The sequence below is a fragment of the Danio rerio genome, chromosome 2 (genome assembly GCF_052040795.2).
Source record: "Danio rerio strain M-AB ecotype USA chromosome 2, GRCz13ab, whole genome shotgun sequence".
In the NCBI taxonomy this organism is placed as follows: Eukaryota; Metazoa; Chordata; class Actinopteri; order Cypriniformes; family Danionidae; genus Danio; species Danio rerio.
Window position 1 is genome coordinate 24,591,370 of NC_141022.1, and position 24,180 is coordinate 24,615,549.

Here is a 24,180-nt window from a genome sequence, read left to right on the forward strand (position 1 = left end):
TGAGAACTGATGATGGCAGCCAGAGGAAAGAATAACGTCAAATTTACTGTCCTGTCCTATAGACTTTGCATTAGAAGTGCCACACATTATTGGTAATTCATTCATTTTTTTTGTAATTTGAAGCTAAGATGATATAATACATACATAAATGCATAGAACTGTTCATGCAATTAAAAAAATATATAAATGTAAAAAAACTTTCAAGGATTTATGATGCTGATGACTGTTAAACATGTCATAACAAGCTTGTGAAAAGGGTCCATCTCATTTGAATTTAAAGTGACAGTCACAAAAACAGCACAATTTGGATCAAAGCCTAAAAGAGGCAGTTTCAAAGAGTCATTCAAATTATTTGTTGGGTATTTTAAGCTGAAACTTCACATACACACTGTAGGGACATCAGAGTCCTATTTGACATCTTTAAAAGGGGAATAATAGGTCCCCTTTAAGTAGCATGTCTTATTTTTAGCATTCATTTCATATTAATTTCTTTCACACCAAATCAGCATATCAGAATTATGTCATAAGGTTTATGTGACCCCGTAGACTGTAAAATAATGATGCTGAGAATTCAGGTTTGACATCACAGAAATAAATGACTTCTAGCAACAAAATAAAGTAGAAAGAAGGGGTTTTGAGTGGTGATGATATTTATATTTAGATTTTACATTTAATCATTTTGCAAATATTTTCTTTTAGCAAAGGTTGAAGAGGTTTAACAGTCTTACCTGGAAGGCTTTATACTTACTGGATGTCTTGAAATAGTTGTGGGTGGTATGTGATCTGGATGGATGAGTTGTGATGAAGCATTGGCAACTACCAGAATTTCTTTCTTTGCAAGGTTGAGTTGACATTGATGGTCCTTTATCTTTCAAGAAATTTATTTCAGACCTGCTTAAATGTGATCAGTTATTATTGGATCATTAGGTTGGAAAGAAAGGTAGGGTTGAGTGTCATCAGCAAAGAAAAATATAAAATTCCATGTTTCTGCATCCTAGTAAGATATCCTGTAGATAGACAGTAGTCCAAAAACTGAACTCTGCGGCAATCCAGTATAATTACTGTATGTGTTGTAACTTGGACACTACACCACTACAAAAGACCCTTAAGGATTAGAACCACCAAAGTCCAATTCTTCAGTTTCTCTTTGTCCTTATTTGCTTGTAAACCATACCAGAAGCAGCAGACAAATCTATTAATGTGTAGATTTGAAAGCCAATCTTCAAGCTCTAACAACTGTAAGCTGGGTAATCCCAATTGAATTTCTGTCTTTGAAATCAGACTAATTTCTTTTTTTTAGTATTCCTGTTTTTATTGTATTTTTAAACAAATAATTGCAGGCATGGAGAGCATTAAATTATTTATTTAAAAAGATATTTTTAAACATTTCCTGACCCCTAATGTTACAGTATGTACTGTATATGGGATGCTTTTTTATGAAGTGAAAACAAGAAGAGGATTGTTCGCAAAAGCAGTTTGGTATATTCAACACAACCCTTGGCAATTCATAACTTTCTGCTTTAGTGGTTAATTCGTGTGAATTTGTATAATCAAATGCATTTTAGTATGATTTGCTCATCCTTTAATGAGTGGTAGAGGTATGGTTGTGGTTAAGGGACATGACTCCTTTTAAAAAAAGGTATATCATTCATACGAATTAAATAATGTGAATTTTTATATAAAGTCACTTTTCCTCCAATTTGTAAAATACTTATGTTTTCTTATGAGAAAGCTGATGTCAAACTCAGTTCCTGGAGAGTCCCATCTCTGCACAGTTTAGTTCCAACATATAAACACACCTGATCAAACTAAATAAGTCTTTCAAGCTTGTTTGAAACCTAAAAGTAAGTGAGTTGAAGCAGGGTTGGAACTAAACTGTGCTGATCTGCGGCCCTCCAGGAACTGAGTTTGACACCCCTGATTTAAGTGGATGTTTCATTCCTATATGTATGTTGCTGCATGAGTGAATATCCTTGACTTGTGCACTTTTGCTGACTGGCTAAAAACGAAACTGCTTTCATCGTAATATTACTAGCTTGCAATCACATGGGTCTCTGCTGACCTCTCTTTTCCACTAGACTGTCCACTGGACCTGTCAGTCACAGTCATTTGATTGACAGGTATAACAGGAGCACTCATATCATGCCAGATGCCATTTAAATCTTGATTTATTTTAGTTTAACCACCTGGGGAATTCAAAAAAATTGCCTTTTGTCATAAATTTAATAGATCACAGCCTGCATTTCAACTTTCTGTATAATAATTTTCATTTTTATTTGGTCCTAGTTATTCATTTTTTTCTGAAGCTCACAGAGGAGTAAAAGTTGTAATCATGACTTTGAAGTAGAAAGGATGTACAGGGACTGAGGACAGCCAGGTATCATCAATAAATGTATTCCTTGATGTCGGTTGCTCAATAGTTATGAAATTGTAAGAGAAAATGGCTTTACAGATCAATAAGAGTTCAAAGCAATCCTGTAAAACCAGCCGTGATTTCTGTGCAATTGTTATGTATGGTCCATTTCTGAAATCACACATGATCAAGCACTCTTGATTGAGCTCTCACAAATGTTTCAATGATGAAACTGAGTCTTTAACATATTTATTTAATAGGAAAATGGCTGTTTTATAATGATGATGCGTTTAATTACAAACATACACACAGTATCATCTACTCAACTGCTTTTTCTGTCAGAATTTCCTCTTTGAGTTATGACACCTGATTCTCATCCAGTGAAGTGTTTACACACGTCTAATGGCTTCCAGGTCATATCTGTGTCTTATTGAAAGGGGCAAGCCTTTTTCTGTGAAACTCTGAGAGCTCTGAGAGAGTGCTTTCTGGAAGAAATCCAAAACATGGATTGAGGGATTTAGGTGGTACAGGGTGAAATACGCTGGATTTATGTTGCTCATGTGCTTGAGAGTTCATGCGGGAGATAGCCTTCGGTGAGCTGTGATACAGGCCAGATGTGAATGGGAAAAGACCTGTATAATAGTTTGATGGTGGGCCCACTTGACAGGGGAAAAACGGACAACTAATTGACTGGGAATGTCGAGTTGGATTTTTGAGGAGACTGAGACATATATATCTAACGTGTTGATGGAACAATTTATGTACCAAAGAGAAGAACAAAGGACATGCACAGACCCAGTGGACACGAAAATCCTCATTATTTATAGCAAACAGATAGAGGCTTTCTGGACCAATCAAAAGGAACATTTGTTTTCCCGAGCGCTGATTTCCCAGAATTGCTCAGTGTTTATTGCCCAGAAAGAGTGTTTAAAAGATATTCAGCAGCCTCATGTTAGCTAGAGCTGTTTTGTTTGGGTGTCCACAGTACAATGCATTACTAAATGCTGCGATTATGCTGATTTCAATAGGATTGTGTGATAGCTATGCAAGCTATGCATGATTGATTGCTTTAGGAAAGCCACTTTTGCTGTATTTATTTCTGTCAATGCTGTCAGATTGAATCTCTCACAATGTTATCCATCAAGGCTTTACTTTTTGTGGAGGCACTCTTTTTTTTGTTCATGGCCCAACCAGATGTACATCGGCCACACACTGCAGTTTTAAGCTGGGATGTTTATAATGTAATTGTCAGTTTGGTTAAACACACTATAGCATGCTTTAACATGTTTTATCATTATTTAGTACACTGCTAGCATGTCTTTAACATGTTTTAGCACTCTGTTATGATTCTAAAGCATATTGCAGTTTAACACATTTCTAGCAAGCTTTAGCATGTTGGAGACATTTATGACATCATGTTTTAACTCCTAGCATGTCTGACATATTGATAACATGTTTCTTGCATGACTTAGCACACTAGGATGCTGCTATATTTATTTATAGATATTAAAATATCAAAGAAAGTGAAAATTTTACCCTTGACAACAACTTTTAAGCAAGTTATGTTATTAAAGTTTTTGTAGGTTTTCAAATGATAGAACAGTGTCTATGCAACCCATTTCAATAAATAGTCACAAAATTTCATCTATTGATTCGTGTTCAGGGGCGAGGCAGTGGCGCAGTAGTTAATGCTGTCGCCTCACAGCAAGAAGGTCGCTGGTTCGAACCTTGGCTCAGTTGGCATTTCTGTGTGGAGTTTGCATGTTCTCCCTGCCTTCATGTGGGTTTCCTCTGGGTGCTTTGGTTTCCCCCATAGTCCAAAGACATGCGGTACAGGTGAATTGGGTAGGCTAAATTGTCCGTAGTGTATGAGTGTGTGTGTGTGAATGTGTGTGGATGTTTCCCAGAGATGGGTTGCTGATGCGTAAAAACTTGCTGGATAAGTTGGCGGTTCATTCCGCTGTGGCGACCCTGGATTAATAAAGGGACTAAGCCAGGGGTCTCAAATTCGATTTACCTGGGGGCCGCAGGAGGCAAAGTCTGGGTGAGGCTGGGCCGCATAAGGGATTTCACAAAAAAAAGTCCTCAAATGTCATTATTAACAGTTTTAATTATTTCTTCTGAACATGAAGTGTCCTGAACATTAATAGAACATTGAGTGAAGATTATGAACAGTTCTTCTGAACATGGCATCTTTTGCCTACTTCTTGCTGCCAGAGACTTTACAGCGCTTCTTCTCACAAATCTGAACCACATTTGGCTTTAGAGCGGAAGCAGTTGAGACCCTCAGTATGGCTTGAAGATGATCATCATTAAGTCTAGACCTGTACTTTGACTTATTGAAGTCCTAGGGAAAAAAGTGGGGGAACTCACTCAAAACTTCCATTCCCTCACCTAAAAAAAAGGCGTATATATGTATAAATAAAACACCCCCACCCTACTCCAGTCACATCAGTCTGTACCAGTCTGTATCTACCTATAATATCAATATATATAAAATGCAGGGCAGGCACGTGCACACATAGGGCTCAACCTGTGCAGAGCACATGCCCATTTTAGTCTTGCATAGAAAGTGCCCTTCCAAAATGATCAAAAGTGCCCCCGCGACGCGACACACCCTCGGTCCTGCCCTTCAGTAGGCGTGCGATAACACCGCTCTTGAGTTCGCGCGCGACAACACAGCTGATCAGAACGCGCGCGACAATGCGCATTGAGTGACAAGCGCGCTGTGTACGGATAGAATCAGCGGAGCGGGGAGCGCTCTCTCTCCCCGCTCCGCTGATTCTGTCAGAGTACAGCAGTCGGCGCGGGCCACAAAATATTGCACTGAGGGCCGCAAATGGCCCGCGGGCCGCGAGTTTGAGACCCCTGGACTAAGCTGACTAGAAAATGAATGAATAATTCGTGTTCACAGACACACATTTTCCCCCTTTTTAACCTATTCTATTTCAATAGGCATTTTTTTATGTTTCCAACCTCGCAACTGCCCTAAACCTACTCACTTCTCAACAAAATAAAATAAACAGCTGGCAATAAATGGCAGAGTTTATTGTATTTGTTCCAAAAAAAAAAAAAAAAAAAAAAAACAGTACAAACAAGCTGTGTGTCATTCCAAGAACTCTGATGCCAACAATGTCTTTATTTGAAGAACAGAGTGATCAGAGTGTCTGAAAGGTTACAATAGCTGAAAATGATCTGACTTCCGCTTGCTGAAATTCAAAAAGAAACTCACAAGGCACACAGGGAGCCAATAGCATTTGATGTCAATAGCATTTGATGTCGGTCATGAGAAACACAGCCCTGCATGCATTTTTTGTTTTTAAAAGATGTCTAATAGATGTCTAATAGACGCCTAAGCATAGTCGTCTTGGCTAAAACAAGACTAAATTTGGACTGTCAGTGAATATCTAATAAACTAGACTAGTCGTGAAATGAATGACTACACATGTAAAGTCTGTCTAATCTTTCTATTTAACTAGTCTAGTTTTGGGCTATTCTTAGATGTCTATTAGATTTTCACTGACAGCCCAAGTTTAACATTGTTTTAGAAAAGCTGTCTAGGTTTAGACGTCTATTAGATGTCTATTAAACACAAAATTGTTTGCTGGGATGGAGCCAATCAGCTTGTTTAGTGTAATGTCACATGAACGTCCAAGCGCTGTATCAAACAGTATGGTAATAATAAACATTTATTAAGTGATGTATTACTTTCGAAAATCATGATTACAATATATATAACAGTATTCCATACGCCTCTGATACGTCACGACTTAACAAGCAGATGATATTTAACAACCAAAACTGACATAACTCTTTTTTTCTGCTGCAATCTTAAAATTCGATTAAGACAGCACTTATGATGTGAGGTGACATGCAGATGGAGACAGCCCTGCAGGCACAGGACGTCAAATTGACGTTGTACCCCGACATCATGTGGACATTGGATTTTGTTTGGAAATGAAAATCCGGTTGAGGTCAGAACCATCATCAGGTTGACATCAATGTCTAATGTCCAACCAAAAATCAACTTAAAATCAACCAAATATCAACGTGCAATCATGTTACACCTTTGCGTTGTGTGCATGTTTCCACTATGACTTCTATCAGACGTTGGATTTTGGTCCCTTTCCAACACAACCTAAAATCAATTAAATGTCAGCGTAATTTGACGTTGTTATTAGACATCAAAAAATGCCTTTGTGTCCATAAACACTAATTAATAGATTAAATTTCATGATTTTTAAACAACTTGCCATGAGACTGGAGCTGCACAATTTAACTGAATGGATTTTCATGCTCATTTTGGCAATAAAACCGACTCTGTAATCATCAGTAAATCTCTAGTGACTGCGCTCAGATGGTTTTTACTACACATAGCATAGTCCACTTTCCAATTTTTTTACTAGTGATTACAGAGCCATTTATCCCTGACAAGATGTACATGAGAATCACAGCTTTAGCAGTATCTTAATTTCATGTCAATGAATCTTTCATATGTGAACAAGTGCATATACAAATATTAAAGCACTTCCTGGTTGTCCTGTGCTCACCTGAACTGACTTCAACACACTTGTACTGCAATCATTATGGGGATTTCCCATAAGCATAAAGGGTTTTATAGTGTACAAATGGTACAGTCTATCCCCCAACCCAACCCTACCCTTCAACTCAAACCTCACAGGAAACAATCTGCATTTTTACATTTTCTAAATATTTAATTCTGTGTGATTTGTGAGTCGTTTGACTCATTCGGGGTGAAAAAAATGCACTTACAAAGTCAGAATTTACTGATATTGCTACTTGTAGGGACATTTAGTCCCCACGATTATGATGAATAGATATATATGTAAGCACAGGCAGACACAGACACACACATACACACACAAGAAGTCCAGAAAAAATGTTTCAGGGAAACGAAAGCTAGTTCTGAAAAAATACTCAAATCATTTGTTTGCATCTTACGCAGTGATATTGAGACATTTTAAGTGTCTTAATTGTCTAAATGTATCCATTTGGGATCTTTATGTGTGTGGAAATGTCAGTTTATGGCTCTTTCCTAATAGCCCTGATGCTTTGTGTAAATCATGCCTGGAGATTAAATCTCAACCGAGCTTTCCAGCTGTTCCTAGATTCTCCAGCAGGAGCAAAATTCTTCCCTTGAAACTTAATCTGCCAAGTTGTAGTATCAGATTGCAGAATCAAAAGAATCTCGCAGGTCTTGTGTTTTGGTCGAATCAAGAGGCAATTCATTTTTATAGAAGCATGGAAAGGAAAACAAGCATTACGAAACTTGGCAGCATGCAGTTCCCTGGACATGTCATAAATTTATGGTGGGTGGAGCTTAAAGTGTCCTAACACATGTGAACTTTTTACCCAAGAGCTTTACAGCAAACATACAGTCATTAATCTTCTCAACTGTTCAGAGTGGTTTCTTTGCTCATAACTCAGACTTCATGCTTCAGTCAAACTCACTGTTAATAGTGCAGTGACCTCATGATTACACCTCAGATGAATGTTCAGAAGGTAAAGTTTACCAAACCAAAGTGCCACTTTGTTACGTTACTTACTTTGTTAAGCAAAGGTAAACACACCTTAAAGTAAAGTACCAGGTTTAATGCAAGTTAAAGGGACAGTCTCTCCAAAAATGAAAAGGTAGTTTACTTCCCTCTAGTCAATGCAAACTTGTTTGTTTCTTTCTTTTGTTGAACACAAAAAATATATATATATATATATATATTTAAGAATGATAGTCATCAATAACAGGAGAACTGGCTATCTGATTTCTAACAATCTGTAAAAGACTTTCTTTTGTGCTCAGCAGAAACAAAAAACTTATACAGGTTTGCAACAAATCTGAAAGGTTGAATAAATCTAGAACTTTTTATTCATGAAGTATTTATTTATTTGTGCAGCTTTATTTATTTTTCACTTTTAATTTGGAACTTGCTTTGTTGTTGCTTTTATAACAACCCACACTCATTGGGAATACGTGCCCAGGGCTGTTTTTGCGAACTGTGTAATATGTTGCTCAGACAACACTTTCTTGCACCTTGTCTTGATAAATCCACCAGAGGCCGCTGTTTACATTTTTCGCAAATTTCAATTACGTGTGGGCCACATGTTCTCACACTTGGTATTTACTTGTCTCCCTCCAATGGGAGGGATTTTACATTGTGATTTTATATATCTTCGGTGCACCGCGATGCAGACGCGGACAGTAAGATATCGGTTCAGTAATAATCATAACCGGTTATTATGTACTGACGTCATTTATCTCCTATGCGCTCTGTCGCGAGGGAGGTGAGCGCGAGTATTTACAACACTCAGCCAACTCAGGGCCGGTCCGTGGCATAGGCACCATTGGCAAATGCTAAGGGTGCTGTATATCCAGGGGGGCACCAGAAAGGAGCGCAGCTCAGTTGGTTTTGTTTTCGATATACCTGACACACATTCAGTTATAGACGGCAATAACTCAAAAACCTCTTACCTTAAAAAGATCTAAAGTGTGTTTCCTACAAAAAGACAAAGCTGGTTATGTTTCACAGCTGTCTTTCTTTCTTTTTTTCACAGCTGTCTTTCTTTCTTTCTATGTGTGTGTGTGTGTGTGTGTGTTTGTTTCTTTGGTGCTGTCTATGTTTGTGTATGTGTTTGAATGAGAGACAGTGTGGTACTGTGTGTCTGTGCGTTTATACAGACAGCTTGTTATAGCCTCCCCCCTAAATTATAATACTGTATATGGAAAGCATTGTCAATGCACCGTTATGCACCGAGATATCGAATTGAACCAAATCGAAGGCATGATAATCGTAACCGAACCGAACCGTGAGACCAGTATAGGTTCACACCACTAATATATTTATATAAACTGTATTTATACGTACGTATAATATATATGTATAACATACATACTACAAAAATCCCTTTAAAGGGGTGGTCACTGTGTATTTTTAGTCTTGGTTGTGTTTAAAAGATGCAAAGCAATGTGTGCTCTTGCTTCATTTGTAAAAAAAAATCATTCAATTTTTTCATATATCTGACTATATCTTGATTATATACAGCTACGTAGCTTACATAAAAACAACTGTCATATTTTCTTAGTTCCTCTGAAAGGCCCGCCCTCATGAGGCTCTGATTGGTCAGCTAACATATTCTGTGATTCTGGATTGGCTCCATGTTACCACATCACACTCCTACAAGTACGAGTCAGAGCAGCTGTTAGCAGCGTTAGCTACCTGAATCAGACAGAAAGTGAAGAAGACACAGTTGAATCTCACGCCTGCTCTCTAAAATAAATTCTGACAAGTGTCTTTCACATTTATTCGGAATAAGCATGTGTAAGTAATATAAAACATTCACATATATATTTTGCTAGTTTGTTCTTTGAGATGTAGAATGCATGGAAAGAGAGAAACTGCAAGGATAGAGAGACACTGCAGTGCTGCTGAAGATTGTAGGCGTTTACAGCGGTTTGATGGATAAATATGAATTTGTTGCTAAATTGTTAACGGTGCCAAACAGCATTTCCCTTTTTTTACATCATTGTTTACATTCTCGCTACAACACACCATTAAAACTAGAAACTGTGCATGTAATAGATCAATTTAACAAATAAAAATACTTACAGGTTGTGGCTCACAATCCACAGCTTCGTCTATTATGGCTGGAGCTGCTCCTTCTTTGAGAAATTTTTAACCGAATCCAGAACTGAACTCGGAGAGATTCTAGAAGTTGTCCTCTTTGAATTGCTAGAGCTATATATTTTTTACAATTCTCTGAAACATAATTAAATTAAACTGTTAGCACTTCTCTCTTTGTGTCCTGTTCTTTGGAAGCCCAAATACAGAAACAGAACATCCTCTCAACATTACGACACAGTATTTTTTTTTTTCAATCAGTATTTTTTTCAGGTCGCACAAGCTAATATGCATGACTATATATACTCAAAAAAAAATGAGATCATGACACCAACCGACCATTATCCTCTGAATTATGATTGTCTGATCGCACTGGTCTTCTGAAGTAATCAACAACTTGGTCTTGACAGCGACTCTTTGCTTACAAGTTTATGGGCGTTTGAGTAGTTGCTGTCATGTGATGTGCATTTTACAGGACAGACTGTACCTCGGGTTCGTTTCATAAAGATTACAAAACTAAAAAACTTTTGTTTTCACTTGGTAAACTTTGTACACTTGGTTCATTTAAAAACCCAGATTTTAAGCTTTATGTGGATATATTTCTTATGTCTGTGAAGCAAGTATTCACTGAGATTCCAGTGCATCCCATCCCCCATCAATTTCCATAGTTCTTTCCAAAGACCACTATGGAAGTCAATGTGTGCCAGCCACCAGCATTTTCAGAATATTACATTTTTGTAATATTAGGTTTAAAAGTGAATTGTAAGAAAATGATGGCTTAATTTTCTGTTTTGGGTGAAAAAAAGCTTAACTTTTATGCTTTCTAATTACTGCGTTTATGCCATACACTTAATGTGACCATTATTTTTGGAGCTGTGCCAGATATGCTTAAACTTAACTTCTCTTTAACCCTCAAATATTCCTTAAATTATCCACAGTAGTTCCACTTCTGAAGCCACTGTCATGATAATACATCAAGCAGCTTGCATTTGAAAGAGAACATGTCTGCACGTCCACCTTCATTGCAGAAAAGCTGCTGTAATAACATTTTGCTCAAAGAGCTCTATCAAAAGCCCAGTCTGATTCATGTTTATACAAGTCATGCTGCTATCAACACTTTTTCAAGAACCAAATCCTTCCCCAAAACCAGAGCAACCATCCTCTCCGTTTAGGCTGGCAGAGAATCTTGAGTAAATGGTTCCTTGCACGACACTGGAAATTTTGTCTTTTAATGTATTTTGGCTGTTCATTTATGCAACAAGTCTGAAAATGCTATTTTTTGTAAGTGAAAATTTTTCCTTGTGATCTACATTTTTCATTATATGAATTTTGTTGCAACACAGCAGGCACATTGATGTAAATAAACACATCAAAAATGCATATCGATTTTGATGTCAAGTGACTACCTTGATGTCAAATGACGTCACATTGACATCTAACATTGGCGTTAAAAATATGTCAAAATCAATTACAGAACTGCCCTGTATTTGATTTTTTACATGTTTTTGATGCACGTGCGATGCAGTGGCGCAGTAGGTAGTGCTGTCGCCTCACAGCAAGAAGGTCGCTGGGTCGCTGGTTCAAACCATGGCTGAGTTGACGTTTCTGTGTGGAGTTTGCATGTTCTCCCTGCGTTTGCATGGGTTTCCTCCGGGTGCTCTGGTTTCCCCAACAGTCCAAAGACATGCAGTACAGGTGAATTGGGTAGGCTAAATTGTCCTTTGTGTGTGTGTGTGTTAATAAAGAGACTAAGCTGACAAGAAAATTAATGAATGAATGTTTTTGATGCCAGTATTAGATATCAATTTGATGTCATTTTGACATCAAGGTACTTTACAAGCATTGGAGGGATACAAAATCCAGTGTAAATTTGTAATTTGGACTTGAAACTTTCAAATATTTAAACTTTATATATTCTTTTTGTGTGGTTTCTTTGGTAATCAAAGAGGCATCAATGTGTGGATGTCAAATAGATGTCAAATAGATGTCAAATAGATGCTTTACAAACATTAAAGGGATACAAAATGCAGTGTAAATTGGTAATTTAGATTTGAAGCTTTCAGATTATTAAACTATATATTATGATACCTTTTTTGTGGTTTCTTTTGTGGTCAAAGAGGCATCAATGTGTGGATGTCAAATAGATGTCATATAGATGCTTTACACGCATTGAAGAAGGAAAAAATCCAGTGTAAATTTGTAATTTGTATTTAATGTATCAAAATGAATAAACAATTTATATATTTTGATACTTTTTGTGTGGTTTGGTCAAAGAGGCATCAATGTGTGGATGTCAAATAGATGTCAAACAGATGCTTTTAAAAGCATTGAAGAGAAAGAAAATGCAGAATAAATTTGTAATTTGGATTTGAAGCTTTCAGATAAATACAAAATAAATATATTATGATACTTTTTGTGTGGTTTCGTTGGTTGGCAAAAAAAATGTGTGGATGTCAAATAGATGTCAAATAGATGTCAAATAGATGTCAAATAGATGCTTTACAAGCATTGGAGGGATACAAAATCCAGTGTAAATTTGTCATTTGGATATGAAGCTTTCAGATCAATTAATTATTTATATATTATGATACCTTTGTGTGTTTTCTTTGGTGTCGAAAGAGGCATCAATATGTGGATGTCATGCTTTTGACATCATATTGAATTGCATTTTTGATGTGTTTTTGACATGTTTTTTTATGTTGTTTTATTTCAAGGCGTACGCTGGGAAAGCAGCATCACCACCTTCTGGCCTGACATGAATAATACAACATTTTTAATTGTATTTATCTATTTGTGAGTACAAGGGAAACGTTTTGACAAGGTTGTTGCCTGTATTTGAAACATTTCAAAATACAATGGAAAACTTTTCCATTTCAGCGCATGGTTGTTGTGTAAACATGCCCTAAATTCTCGGACCAGCAAACTTAAACATGAGCCTTATTTCTGCAATATGCTTGGAGACTGAAGACCTTTTGAAAGGCACGCTCTGAAATAACACAACAGCAGGTTGATTAGCTCCCATGTTCGGTCCACGCTTCATACATGGCACTGACAATCCTCATTGTCTTGTTTTTCGGTATGATGAAAGCATTCTTCTGACAATCCCTCATTGAAAACAAATCCAGAGTCTAGCAGCAGTAGCTTATCCGTCCCAGTGCTTGAGATTACACAGACAATGTCTTGTGCCTTTTTAATGCACATGTATTTTGATCAGGAGATTGTCAGCTTTTTGTCATGCAAAGCATACTGAATGATAGTGAGTTAGTCACTGGGGATAAAAAGGGATTAGAAGCAGTTCGCACTTTCTTTTATGTTCAGTGTTTTGATTGTAATCTGTTTATTGGTTAATTATATCTCATATCTGATATATTCCTGTAGCATGATCTGTGAATGTCCCCAATCCTCACTTTGTCTGAATGTAGAATTTTAACATTTATTTTTTAAATGCAGGTAAAGCATAATCAGATACACAAACTGCTGGCACACTGATAATGAGTTTTTCCTAGCTGTCCCATCTGAGGGAGATGATCACCGCCACAACTTGCCAAATGCATATCAAATGTTCCAAATTGAGGTTTCTGTTTTGCAGCTGGCAGCTTTCTGTGTCGCTTCCCACAGAGCCGATTTAATTGGATGTATATAGGGCTGGCATTTTCAAAGACTTTTATGCATTAATTGCTTTTTTAATGGCAATGTGTGAGCAGCTTGTAATGAAACTTAAATAAATAAATAAAAGGCCAGTCTTTATAGGTTGTCTAAGAATCTGAATGCTTAAAGTGTTCAAATCATAGTGTCTGCCACATCTATGTAGCCTTTGGTCTCAAATATAGGCTGTATAATCATACCAGTGTAATTTTATGTGGTAATTTAGTGAATTGTAGACCTTATGCAAACATACATCACATTGATTAGATGCTTTCCTTAGTGCTGTGTGTGTGTTACATTTATAAAATAAAATGTTTAAACCAACTTTAACCCAGCTGTTAAGCTGTGTTCATACCAGACACAGTGCGCACAGATAAATCGCGCTATTTGCACATAAACAGGCACTTTAGGAAGACTGAAAACAGCGCCGATTCATTTGGAGCCGTGCATGAGTCCACTAGATCCATTTAGAGGTGCACCCAGCTCTGTGAGCTCATAAACTCCTCCTGAAAATATATAGATGATGGAAGCTTTCAGTGGTGCTTCTGACTGAGCCAAGCCGAGTTTAATAACTGTTGTTGTGGTAAGCAGAAGGATTTTCCCTCTGGACACCAACAACAGCGCTACGTCATAATCATGCCCCTACAAGAGCAGGCTCCTGATTGGTTAACGTAGCGTGAATGTCTGTTAAAGTTCAGTTTTTCAAATGCAATCGATTTGCGCGAAACACGTGCGTAATGCTGCGTTCACCAGACGCGAAAGAAGCGTCAAGTGCAAGTTTTTTACATGTTAAGTCATTGCAAAGACATGAATAGACATCCATATGGGCGAATGAGGCGGCACGAATGACGCAATTTGCATGAATAAAGTGGCGCAAGTTTAACATTTTGTGCGATTGACGCACTCAACGCATCACGTGTTCTGTGTGGAGTTTGCATGTGCTCCCTGTGTTGGCTTGTGACATCCTGTCTGGTTTCCCCCACAGTCCAAGACATGCACTATAGGTGATGTATGTGTGTGAATGCGAGTGTGTATGGGTGTTTCCAAGTGATGGATTGCAGCTGGAAGGACATCTGCTGTGTAAAACATATGCTGTATAAGTTGGTGCTTCATTCTGCTGTGGCGACCCCTGATGAATTAAGGGACTAAGCCGAAGGAAAATGAATGGAAGAATGAATGTTTCAGTCAATACTTTCTTATACGATTCTTCAAAATGCTCATGAATGCAGGGTGATGGAAACCTAGTTCCTGTGCCCACACTTTTTTTCATAACTAATGTTTCGCTGCGTCTTTAGTAAATTGAGTACGGAGTAAAAGAGGCTTAGTGTTGGCGAAAGCTTTTAATAAATCTGGCCTCATGTGTAAAACAGCCCCACTGTACCAATTGCAACTAATTAGTGGCTTTTGTTGCTAGCTGATTTTGTGGCATTTCATTACAAGGATTCTGCTATAATTAATGCACAGTGGATTATGTACATCAAACCATGTATGTTGTTGTGTTTCTCTGTCCAAAAGTGGATTCTGCTGTGTTCTCTAGAGGTTTATTTCTTTCTTTGATGTAATAATGTTCCCCAAGGATGACAAGGTTCCTACAAATGAGAGTAACATTTTCAGGGGTGAAGAAGTTGATGTTTTATTTATGACTCATCTCTCTAATTGTGAAGCAAATCATCCCTTGGGAGATGTGTTAGTGAAAAAAGCAGACGGTAACAAACAGTACACAACAATAAGATAATAGTTCCTTTTACTAAAAAGAGTTTCTGCTTTTTTTTTGTTTTTGGTACACTGTAAAAACTTTATGATCAGTTATTCCTGACAACATATGTGTTTAGGTCATTGTAACTTATTAAATGAAGTTAATCATGTTCTAACTTAATTTTATAAGTTATACAAGCTGTTTTTAAGTCAGTTTAACATATTATAAGTTCAATGGACTCATAAGGTTGCTGCTACAGCAAAGCACGCAGCATCCTGAAGGACTCATCCCATCCAGCACACCATCTATTTCAAATGTTTCCTTCGGGGAGATGATACAGGACAATAAAAGCCAAAACAAACAGACTAAAATATAGTACATATCCAAGGGCTGTTGCAATCATGAATGGACATTAAATTGAGGGTGTATCTGGCCAAAATCATTTTAAAATTACTCACTTTTTAACTTGCTGCTAGGAAATGCACTTGCCACTTTATACGCTTGGAAATTAAATTGTATGCCTTTCTGGCCCACATTTTATTCACTTTTAAATTTAAAACGCTGCTAGAAAGTGGACTTTCCACTTTATACACACATTATACACACTTTAAGTATTGTATTGTTACTCCTTTTATGATTAATTATTGTTGGCATTTTATCTTTTTATCTCTTTTTATTATTGTTGTTGTTTTAGATAAATAGAACTACACTAAAGTAAAGGACAAACGTAAATTTTGTTGTATTTTGTACAATGACAATAAAGTTTCTGATTCTGATTCTGAAGGCTAATTTGATTCAGCTTAAACAATTAAGGCAACCAGGATTTTTTTTACAGTGTAGGAACCAAAATATGTAGAGTGAGACATCTGGATGACTTTTCATGCTTGGTTTAGTCGGAGGCAAATTTACAGTCCTTGCCTCGTAATACTGGGAATATTACGGGAGGTGCTGTTTTTAAAATTCCATTCCTTTCTATTCATCTTCTGTTGTGACATCAGCTCTCAAAAAAACTGAAAGGCAGAAAGGTCATGCTTTTGATAAGCCTGACATAGACATTACATGTATTTAGAAAAGTGCGAGGAGGATCTTAAACGCCATTAAGAAAACGTCATTGTGTGTCCATTGAGTAAAGGATTTCCCAGCTGGTATTTCAGCCAGTGATAAGACAGACAGGACTACATCTGTTATTTTCCTCCTCCGCTTTACACAGCATGATTACCTCATGATGATCTTGCTCATGTCTTTCTTCACAAAAGAAAACAACAACACACAAACTGGGTGCAGATATCAGCTCTATTAAGTCTGAAGTTGTCCAGGCCTGAGAGAATTCTCGATTTGTACTCGCTGAATCTGCAAGGAAAACGGTTCCAAAACACATTAGATAAGACATGAAATTTTACTTAAAATAAATCAGATCACAATATTTTATGTTGCAACATCTATGAAAATAAGATAAGGTCGAGGCGTTCCAAGTTTTCCAGTGCATGCAGATATAAGTAATTTCCTGTTGATTAATTCATTGGCCGCTTGAGATCCATGAAGTGCTCATTTCCTTTGCTTGTTTTGCAGTAATCGGTGGTCTCATCTCTGGCTTTGTGTATTTTAAGTGTTGCCGAGTAGCACTGATTACTGGAGGAATGAAGCTTCAGATTTAGCAGCTTTTGACCTACAGTGCTTAGCATATATACGTACACCCCTCACAAATCTCTCTTTTAAATTCATATCTTTGTTAGGAAGCTGTACAATTTTATATTTGTGCATAAACATTAGATTAGTTAGTACTGAAGCCAAATCTGGAGCTTATCTAACAAAATAACTTATGATAACAATCCAATAACTAATACACCCAAATTTATATGTAATAGAAAAATATAAAATACAAATTTTAAAAAGAGGAAAATCAAGAGAAGAAAAAACTTTGAAGAATTTAGTTAAAATTTTGTAGGTTGTAATTATTATATATATATTTTTTTGCACTATTTTGCTTGAATTTAAATATATTATCTTTCAATTTCTAAATATGTTTTGTGACAAATGTTATTTTAATAAATATATCTGTTTAAGAAATCAGTTTTGTTGAAATGCACCAAAATACATTACCTACATTCACTGAGAAATGGATAAAAATATTCATTTTTAAAATGGATGCTGAGCACTGCATGCATTCAATGCTCTTTTGTCCTTTATTTTGCAGGAAACATATCAAAGAGCTGCACTGCTGATGGCTGGACGGAAATAAACTCGGTTGTGGTTGCGTATAACTGTGGATATGACCCTAATATCACTGAGGATGGAAACATGGTGTGTATGGTTGCTTCAGTTGACAATATATATATATATATATATATATATATATATATATATATATATATATATATATATATATATATATATATATATATATATATATTTGACCCCTATGAGGGTTCATCCCATTGCCAAATATATTGGAAAAAAATATATAGATCAATCAGTGTGGCCTGAAACAGAGGCAGATCCAGCTTCTATAAAGGCAATTTTAATGTGCAAAATACACATTTTCTTGTAAATCGGGTGTTTGAGTCTTCAAAAACCTAAAAGTAAAGTCCAATTAGACTCATGGTGTGAGGATTAAAAGACGCACATTAATGCTCACACATAAATTATTCATTAAACAGTAAGTCTGATCCTTTTATCAGTGTAGGGATGCAAACTTGTCACTGTTCTGCAAAATTGTTGTTTAATAATAAAAATAGGTCGTCATTTAAAATTGTTTTATTGAAATAGCCTATCAGAACTTACTATGTAGCTTGGAATGCACTCAAAATCAATAACAAATACTGAAAATAAGTTTGATTAAATGAGATATGATGAATGTACTGTATGTAATATATCAATTTGGTTCAGTGAGGCATGCTTGCATGATATACTTCGCAAATTACTGAAAAAGTAGTCAATGTATCATTTGCCATATACAGTACATATAATATATATAGAATTCACACTACAATGTCATAAAAAAATGTGCACTTCGAATTTTCACATTTTCGAAAGTTGCATTTTCAGATTGTAGTGCTTCAATAGTAGGGGTGTGACAAGACGCTTACCCCACGAGATACAAGACTGGATTCACTTGTGCGCACGCAAGCTTAGAGATGTGTGCGTCTGTCATATTTTACTGACTCGGTAAGACTTATCCTGTCGCAAAATGCAGCTAAAAGTCCTTCATGATTGTAATAGTTTGATTGCGATGTCTGTACTGCACTTTAATAATGCGATTGAAATAGGAATACTCCACATGTCTCAATTCCAAGTGTGTTTACGATTATGACTTTGGGCATATCGAAAATGCTATTCCATCACATGGTTATGAAGCATGGTTAATGTGTCCGGCTGCAATTGTAGAAAACGATGGACGCGCAACTCAGAGGCAGCCTGGGTTGCCAGGTGTGTAAAGCACTTAATGTGTGCCATAAAGAAATCCAATCCTGCCTCCAATCTTCAGTGCTAATTTCACCCTCATGCTCCATTATAACATCACAACTCACGAGGCACCTCATCACTTTTCACCTCGACAAGAAATCTTGTTGTGATTTAATCTCACGAGATCTCATCATACGAGATCTTGTTGCATCCCTATTTAATAGCATAAAAAATTATTTTAAAAGCATAAAACTCATTTGCTGTTTAATAAAGAATGACTAAAGAATAAAAGAAAACTTATTTCATTGGCGTTAAGCACTCGGAAGTGTTCAAACATAGGAAATGATTTTATAACCAGTCATCATCAGAGCGCACTTCCCCATGCAGTACATTCAGCATCTAATTCATATCTCAACCACATTCTCAAAAACATTGTTTCCAATGTTTCCAAAATCGGCTTATTCACCATCAAATGACATTTATGCTTTTTACTGGATTGTTTACAGACGCTACTCTGCAGTAAACAGGGATGGGCAGTATTTATGATACATGTATTTCAAATACGTATTTCAAATACAAAACAGTGTTTTAAAATTTGTCTTTGATAGAGTTGATGGAAATGGCTTAATATTTTGTATCAAAATACTTTAGCGTTTTGTATTTTTGTAGTTTCAAAATATTGTAAAATACTTTACAAGAAGTCTACAGACATCTTCAAAATAAGGCCACTGATTGGTGCTGTCTCTACGGTGGCCGAGAGAGCTTAAAGTGGGGCAATTCAAGAAAGCACATGCAATTACAAAAAACACCAGCTTCAAGAGTTCACACTTAGATATTGCTTGACAGCTGTAAGCAGGTTTGGCATGCTGTCCCGGGAGAGAACCCTGAGCTCGGAGATAGTTGAGCCCAGGGCTCCCGCCAGGTCCATAGAGCATGTGAGGGGAGTACGAGATCAGGTGGTTCTCGAGAGCTCCCCTTTTTGTAAAGGAGAAAAGGAGGAGAAAGGGGTGGATGGGGGGTTTCTTCGGAAAACGAAGATAAGGGAGTAATGTCTAGCTAGGCTACTTATAGTGGGTTAGGATAGATCTGATTGGCTAACTAATGAGTGTAGATAGGTGGCCAGCTGCTGTCAATTATATCACATGCTCCTCTCGAAATTAGTTTAAAAACTTCACAAAAAAAGAAACGATCTTCATCAATTTGACAGCACACTAGTTGCAAATTGGTCATGACACAAACAACTGGAGAAATGCCCTGCAAATTGGTCACAACACTTGCAAATATCCACGTAACACAACAGAAATGTTTCAAGAGAACCCAAAAACATGACGGACACTGTTAAGATATGGATGTGTTATTATCATAGTACAGTATGTGTTGTTATGGTTTATTATGTCATGTAATTAGGATATTAAAATAAACTAAAACAACTCACCTTTTAAAGTCCACCAATCACTTCATTGAGCAGTCTCGGCATAATAACACATCCATATCTCTATTTATTTTTCGTCCCGATGAGTGGTTTAAGAAATATTGAAAGTATTATTGTAGGTTAAACCAGGCATCCAGAATAATCAACACTGACCTTTTATCCCTGATTCCAGTTGTATATATTCATGGTTGTGTTTCTAAGTGTAGATCAGCTCTTTTTTGTTTTCTCCTTGTAGGGTGAATTTCTGAGCTCTGTGAGAACTGGATACACTATTGGTCACACTGTGTCTCTTATATCCCTCATTATCGCCATCATCATCCTGTGCTTCTTCAGGTAAATCCTCAATGCCAGATTCAACACATACCACTGTCTGGTGTTAAAGAACGGGACCTTGTTTTTTATGGTTTCGAACATGGAAGAAACTCCCAAATAACTCATATTTGATATTTTTGTTGCCCTCAGCAGATTTCCACATTTTATGTGATTGAGCAATGAATCAATATTTTGTTAAATGATAGTGCTGTCAAGCCGATGACCTTCCTCAAAATGTCCCATTTTATATCACATTTAAAATTACATTGCAAAAGGCCACTGATTCAGGCATTTGATAGGGTTTGCACAGTTTTCATTATTACACAACCTTCCAAACTAAAGTGATTTGTACCTCCATCATAAGGCTTTGAAGTGCACAAGCTTCTCAGTAGTAAATTAACCTCAGGGAACGCTCCCCTCAGTGACCTTAGAGGTCAAACTAGATCTCATGTGTATTGAACAGCTTCCTCTTTGGGCTGACATTACCCTTAATTAAACAGGAACACGGTTCTTGAGAGTCTTGATATGTTTAAGCTTTCACGCACATAGCACAGTATACAAGTTTCCTACTCAGCTTTGAAGGGTAAAAGACGAGAGCTGAACAGCACAGCACAAATGCTCAGTCCCTGGAGTGCGAAATATTCAAATGTAATGAACTGGGAATGGGATTCATCTACATGAAGCTCTGGAAGAAATTAGGAGACCACTTCAGTGTTATTATCACCTCTTTGGGTTTGCCATTGAAAAAGGATGTGGTTTGAATGAAAGGTTCAGTTTTGTTTTATGCTATAAGCTACTAAAAATGTCTTTAAAATTTCAATTAAGAAGAGCATATATTTGTAGAAAATGACAATTGGTCTGGGGTGCATTTCCGAAAACCATCGTTAGCCAACTAAGGTCGCAAGTTCCGTTGTTACAAACATACTTTGTTGATTTGGTGTACACCTCTGGAGCTGTAGTTATAAACGTAGTTCTTGGCTGTGTTCTATTCCCACCTATTCCCCCTATGCCCTATTCGTTAAAGCATTCTAACATTTAAATTTGGAATGATTAAAAATAAGAAGCATTAAAGTCATCTCTCTTAGGTCTAATTTGCTATCAACGTATTTTTACAGTTCAGTTTTAGCAATCCTCATGTTTACAGTTGTGCTGCTTTCACCGTACACTTTAAAAACATTGATGTCATTTTGAAAATCACCTCATGACAAAAGCTATAGGTGACCTTTTATTTAAAAGCGGTATTTATGTTATGTCTCCAAAGCTTGTGAAAACAAAAACCATAGCATACGTTAATGCTTTTAATTTATAAGTTGTTCATTAAGTATCTGTACTGTATATGACATGGGCCTGTTGGTTAGAACTTTCTGCAGTGGTTTGCATGCGTCAAATTGTAAAAGTAGACTTTTCAAAAAAAATAATAATAATAAATAAATAAACAATATCCTTCTTAATAATAAATAATAATAATAATAATCATCATCATCATCATTAATTTTATTAATATTATTATTGTAGTAGGATTTTTTCATTAAATTAGATATTAAATTTATTTTTTTAATAGCCTCATTATATATTTATATGATTTATATATGATATTAGAATACCTGTTAGCTTTTTGTGAATGATTTTATGTTTTAGAATTTGTAAGGTTCTCAATATTATTTGTAAAGGAAACACAGGCCCTATATGTGTCGTTAATATATATTTCAATTAATATGGAAAGCGACTGCATGTTTTTACCAAAACTAATATTGTATTTTTTTATGTGTGTTTGTGCAAAACAATTTAATTTGCACAAAGAAATTATGGTGTTCTTCTCTAAAGAAATAGTTACTCCAGCCCGTTTAGAGCATCATTATGGGTGTTTTAGGTTATAACTAACGTGGTTCAAATGATGGATCTGCGACAGACAAACTATGGGTTTTGGGAAACATTCGTCACTACATCGTTCTTTTCCCAACCGATGCATCGTACTATGATAGTTCAGCCGCGGGTTACATTGTTTGGGAAACGCACCCCTGAATAATATTTCGATTTGTTGTCATTGTCAAATCAGGGTGGTTCCATGAATGCTTTGCTCTCCTGAAGTAAGAACTTTTGTGTTATCAAAAAATGTATATAAGCATGTCTGAAAACATGTCTGCCCATTTGCCATTAATACAAATTAAATAAATGTCACCTGTAGATTGCACAACCCTCCGAATAAGAAATTAAAATTATTAAACTAAAATTAGAATTAAAAAAAGAATTCAACTTAATTCAAAAAATTTAATTTAAGTAAAAGATGATTTTAGTTGTAAACATAATTATACAGTAAATTGTAATTCCAGAGACTTTACGAGTTTTCCAGTGGTCTTAATATATGCCCAATATAAAACATTTCAAAAACCCACTAGACCAGTGTTTATATTTTGCTGACTTCTGTACTTACATTATCCTAAATATTTTGAAGAATGTTCAAATCCAGAGAAATAAGCCATTTTAACTAGTGACATGGACTGTGTCCTGTGTGGCTATGATAAACCCTCGATTTTTGCTTTGGATTATAGAAAACAGAGAAACAACAAACATGCTTTAATATGTCCTGCTTTTATTAGACTGCACAGAGCAGAATTAAAGAAAAACAGTGCTGCTTTATCCCCACAGGATCAGCAGAAGAACCGGACTTGTCAACTGCGTGTGTCATAATAAAAGCTCAGCTTTTTTTAATGCCATTTCACGCTTGTCTCTCATCAGCAATTGCTTCATCAGTCTCATTTCAGTATGATGGCTTTCAGCCTTACTTTGCTTTTTAGTACCATGATGCTTTTACTTTCATCCATGAATATTTAGGATCGGGGCGGACTTAAGGGTGGGGGGGTGGGGGGTTGGGGGGGTTGGGGGGGTTGGTTGGGGGGGCTGACCAATGCCAAGAAGCCTATAATAATAATCATATAGCTCTTTTATACATTTTCTATCATATTTTGTAAAATATGTCTAACTATTTAAGACTTTAACGTTATTACTTCTTTTCAAAACCGGGGCCCCCATAAATAATAGAACATTCTGTCCGTATTGCACATGGGCAAGATGTGAGTGAGCGCTTCAGTCAAACACACTGTCACCCAGTGTTTCCAACTGAGCGACTTTTCAGACCCCCTAGCTCCAAATCTTCAAAAAAGCGAATAGCGAATGTTTTAGGTGTTACTTGAGTTTTTTAGAGACCCTCATGTGTCTGTGCTGTATCGTTCCTAATGTTACTTTTCGCAACGAGCTGCGGGAGATTCAGAGCACTCAAAGGCGATACACACCTGCAGCATTAAGAGCATATCATTCCTCTGCATACCGACGGCAAATGTTTCAGCACCAGAGCATGAGGTATTTCCCTGGTACAATCAAACCTATCTGCTTCTCCTCTGTTTTAAATGTAATAATTTAAATGGATTGTTTATTGTTCAGAATCACAGATTTTAGTAACACCAGTCTGCCAGCGATTAGAGTATAGTTGCAAGAGTGAGAATGTTTTGGGAAAACATAGAAGAAATACGACAAACAACGAAACACAGCTTCCTCCGCAATCCTGCTGTGTTGCCGAAACAGTTGTCAGAATCAGATGATGAGCGCAGTAAGCTTGTTAAGAGAGGGCCTGTTCCAATTAAACTAGCATTTTCCAGTAAAATGGCTGCCAATTCACAAACAGCAATTACTCAATTCAAATGAAAAAAAG

The 24,180-nt window shown here is 36.5% G+C and overlaps 1 protein-coding gene and 1 long non-coding RNA gene across 2 annotated transcripts in view; one reads left to right on the plus strand and one right to left on the minus strand.

Annotated features, from left to right (window-relative positions):
* The window catches only part of vipr1a (vasoactive intestinal peptide receptor 1a), a 62,786-nt gene that overhangs the window by 15,066 nt on the left and 23,540 nt on the right, over nt 1–24,180 (plus strand). The window contains exons 4-5 of the mRNA XM_087240763.1: nt 17,523–17,629; nt 20,398–20,495. Coding sequence (XP_087096889.1) covers nt 17,523–17,629; nt 20,398–20,495 — 205 coding nt within the window. The remainder of the gene's footprint in view (nt 1–17,522; nt 17,630–20,397; nt 20,496–24,180) is intronic.
* Nucleotides 683–6,469, minus strand: LOC147846332 (uncharacterized). The gene is made up of 3 exons (XR_015478448.1): nt 5,228–6,469; nt 1,904–4,341; nt 683–1,732 (listed from the first exon to the last, which is right to left on the minus strand). It is a non-coding gene; the product is annotated as an uncharacterized LOC147846332 (long non-coding RNA).